At 38.9% G+C, this 4,488-nt stretch overlaps 1 protein-coding gene across 5 annotated transcripts in view; it reads left to right on the top strand.

Annotated features, from left to right (window-relative positions):
* Window positions 1-2,137, top strand: part of plod1a (procollagen-lysine, 2-oxoglutarate 5-dioxygenase 1a) — a 57,292-nt gene extending 55,155 nt beyond the window's left edge. For 4 of the 5 annotated variants that reach the window (XM_061902392.1, XM_061902397.1, XM_061902395.1 and 1 more), the window contains one exon: window positions 1,510-2,137. In XM_061902392.1, coding sequence (XP_061758376.1) covers window positions 1,510-1,665 — 156 coding nt within the window. In that variant the 3' untranslated portion in view covers window positions 1,666-2,137. The remainder of the gene's footprint in view (window positions 1-1,509) is intronic. The other variant, XM_061902393.1, reaches the window with a different exon arrangement.
* The last annotated feature ends 2,351 nt before the right edge of the window (window positions 2,138-4,488 follow it).

Genomic DNA, 4,488 nt, shown 5'->3' with positions numbered 1-4,488 from the left:
CTACCTGGTTGCGCATGCGCGACATAAGTCAACCACTTCCGTTCCGGCGTTTTTTCCAAACTATCTACTAATTACTTCAAGTAGTCCACAACTACATTTATAAACATCAACAACTTTTAACATTATTCAAATGTTAGGGTTTCTACTAATTAATTCAAGTAGTCCACAACTACATTTATAAACATCAACAACTTTTAACATTATTCAAATGTTTAATCATCCAGTGACAACTGTGGTCGTACGACCGGAAGTAAATCTGCTTGTGTTACAAGATGATGACGGATTGATTGATTGATTGATACTTTTATTAGTAGATTGCACAGTACAGTACATATTATGAGTAGATTGCACAGTACAGTACATATTATTAGTAGATTGCACAGTACAGTACATATTATTAGTAGATTGTACAGTACAGTACATATTATTAGTAGATTGCACAGTACAGTATGGAAGTGCTCTTGTTTGGGCGCTTTTGGCCGGAAGTTACACAGCACATGTGCAAATAGATGCACAAAAGGACGCAGGTTCGAATCTTGATAGGACATGGCTCAACTCTTTTGTTTGGCACTTGGGATTCAAATAATTTATTTTCACTTCCAACTTCAAGTTACAATCACTTTTTTTCCTCAAACGTTGGCCTCTTTATTTCATTTAATATATTGAATAATAGTCTCATGCTGTGGTTCCTAAAACTCCTTTCACCATCTCTGGAAATACTTGGCTCTCCAAGTACAGTAGTGTAGTAGACCTAAGTATTCATTAAGTACCACCATCATGACAACATTAAATACAGTAGTGTAGTAGACCTAAGTATTCATTAAGTACCACCATCATGACAACATTAAATACAGTAGTGTAGTAGACCTAAGTATTCATTAAGTACCACCGTAATGACAACATTAAATACAGTAGTGTAGTAGACCTAAGTATTCATTAAGTACCACCATCATGACAACATTAAATACAGTAGTGTAGTAGACCTAAGTATTCATTAAGTACCACCATCATGACAACATTAAATACAGCAGTGTAGTAGACCTAAGTATTCATTAAGTACCACCATCATGACAACATTAAATACAGTAGTGTAGTAGACCTAAGTATTCATTAAGTACCACCATCATGACAACATTAAATACAGTAGTGTAGTAGACCTAAGTATTCATTAAGTACCACCGTAATGACAACATTAAATACAGTAGTGTAGTAGACCTAAGTATTCATTAAGTACCACCATCATGACAACATTAAATACAGTAGTGTAGTAGACCTAAGTATTCATTAAGTACCACCATCATGACAACATTAAATACAGCAGTGTAGTAGACCTAAGTATTCATTAAAAACAAGACAGGTATTTAATATTTGTACCCACCGTAACATTTCACACAGTTTGAACGGTAACACCGTGTTAGAATCCACCAAAATAAAACTGTGATTTAAGGGAGCAGGAAGTAGTCTAATGAACTCTTATGACTCACGTTCATGTTTGCACTTTGACCTCAGGGTGGCGGATGCAACTTCCTGCGTTACGACTGTGCCATCGATGCCCCGCGTAAAGGCTGGGCCCTCATGCACCCGGGCCGCCTCACACACTACCATGAGGGCCTGCCCACCACCGCCGGGGTCCGCTACATCGCCGTGTCATTTGTGGACCCCTGAGACACACACACACACACACACACACACACACACACACAGACACACACACACACACACACACACACACACACACACACACACACACACACACACACACACACACACACACAGACAGACAGCATGTTTTCCAAAAACATGACAAGTGTTGACTTCTTCTTCTTCTTCTTCTCTCCTTTCAAATGTTGCCTCTGTCTCTTTAAGAGAGCCGCTGGGCAATGTGTGAACGAACCTGCTTTTTTTTTAACACAAAAGGGAACTGTAGCAAAGTAAATGGCTTTTAAAAATAATGTCGTACTGTCAAATATTTATTTTTTCATACAAAGTGTGACTGAAAACAAGTCCTATGCCTAATATTTCCTAGGTTTTGTACCTGAAGTTTTCTGAAATACTGTTTTGTCAAACCTCAGTTCTTCTTGTGCCTTAAGTGTAAAAGCCATGATCAGCCCAATAAACACTTGTCCTGTCAACACTTTGATGTCGTGCAACAATGTTCATTCTACAGCTTTGATGATGTCATGCAACAATGTTCATTCTACAGCTTAGTGGCACACAACACAGACACTAAAGTTGTGATGTCGTGCAACAATGTTCATTCTACAGCTTAGCGGCACACAACACACACACTAAAGTTGTGATGTCGTGCAACAATGTTCATTCTACAGCTTAGTGGCACACAACACAGACACTAAAGTTGTGATGTCGTGCAACAATGTTCATTCTACAGCTTAGCGGCACACAACACACACACTAAAGTTGTGATGTCGTGCAACAATGTTCATTCTACAGCTTAGCGGCACACAACACACACACTAAAGTTGTGATGTCGTGCAACAATGTTCATTCTACAGCTTAGTGGCACACAACACAGACACTAAAGTTGTGATGTCGTGCAACAATGTTCATTCTACAGCTTAGCGGCACACAACACACACACTAAAGTTGTGATGTCGTGCAACAATGTTCATTCTACAGCTTAGCGGCACACAACACAGACACTAAAGTTGTGATGTCGTGCAACAATGTTCATTCTACAGCTTAGCGGCACACAACACACACACTAAAGTTGTGATGTCGTGCAACAATGTTCATTCTACAGCTTAGCGGCACACAACACACACACTAAAGTTGTGATGTCGTGCAACAATGTTCATTCTACAGCTTTGATGATGTCATGCAACAATGTTCATTCTACAGCTTAGCGGCACACAACACACACACTAAAGTTGTGATGTCGTGCAACAATGTTCATTCTACAGTTTAGTGGCACACAACACACACACTAAAGTTGTGATGTCGTGCAACAATGTTCATTCTACAGCTTAGTGGCACACAACACAGACACTAAAGTTGTGATGTCGTGCAACAATGTTCATTCTACAGCTTAGCGGCACACAACACACACACTAAAGTTGTGATGTCGTGCAACAATGTTCATTCTACAGCTTAGCGGCACACAACACACACACTAAAGTTGTGATGTCGTGCAACAATGTTCATTCTACAGCTTAGTGGCACACAACACACACACTAAAGTTGTGATGTCGTGCAACAATGTTCATTCTACAGTTTAGTGGCACACAACACACACACTAAAGTTGTGATGTCGTGCAACAATATTCATTCTACAGCTTAGCGGCACACAACACAGACACTAAAGTTGACAAGGAATTTATCGCAAAAAATGTGCATTGTCCATTCTTTGCTGTGTTATTTTTAGTGTGAGCGACTGAGGACACATTTGAGGTCCCCGGGACACTTTTGTCCTCCTTCAGAATGGACATTTCCCCCTTATTTCAAAACGCCTTCTCCATGACAACCAAATGAATCCAAGCGTTTCCTTTTGAAATACGTGCCAATTGTAAGTGTAATGTGACCCCTCGACCACTAGATGTCGCCAAAGCACCATGGAGGCAGAGTTGCTTTGACTGTGCCAACAAGGGCTGTGCCAACATTCTCCATTCAAAAACGATATTTTCCCGATTGAAAAGGATTGTGTATTCATTCAATACATAGATTTCAGCAGGATCTACCCCAGTCTGCTGACATGCTAGCAGAGTAGTAGATTGTTAAAATAAAGCTTTTACAATTGTAAAGGACAATATTTTATCAACTGATTGCAATAATATATTTATTTTTTTACTATTAAAGGAAGCAAAAATATGCCTTATTGTATCTTTGTGAAAACATTGGACACAGTGTGTTGTCCAGCTTATGAGATGCCATCCAAGTGTAAGCCACTGTGACACTATTGTTCTTTTTTATCATTTTTATAAATGTCTAATGATTATATCAATGAGGGATTTTTAATCACTGCTATGCTGAAATCATAATATTGATACTGTTAATCATTTTTGTTTCACTACTTTTGTTTTGTTCTGTGTGGTGTTTGTGTCTCCTCTCAATTGTTCTGTTTATTGCAGTTCTGAGTGTTGCTGCCTCAGCTTTGGATTGCATTATTGTATTGCTGTGTATTGGTTTGTTGGATTGATAAAAAAAAATAGATTTTTTAAAAATGAGAATTGATTCTGAACCACACAACGTGAGAATTGCGATTCATATTCAAATCGAATTTTCCCCCCACATCCCTGGTGCCAAGCATGGTGAACAACGCTGGTAGTCAGGTAAGAGTCGTGTGGACGTCGTTACAAAAATATTCTGCTTGTGTGGACGAATATTGCACAGATTGTGTTGATTGGCAACACTAAATTGTCGCTAGTGTGTCAATATTTTCTGTGTTGGCTCTGCGATAAAGAGGCGACTCAACTGAATGCAACAGGGACAGAGAATGTGTTTATATACATTTTTAATTATTAAATCAGTTAT

Source organism: Nerophis ophidion, linkage group LG06, assembly GCF_033978795.1.
Source record: "Nerophis ophidion isolate RoL-2023_Sa linkage group LG06, RoL_Noph_v1.0, whole genome shotgun sequence".
Lineage (NCBI taxonomy): Eukaryota > Metazoa > Chordata > Actinopteri > Syngnathiformes > Syngnathidae > Nerophis > Nerophis ophidion.
This window is presented reverse-complemented; position numbering and strand designations above follow the sequence as displayed.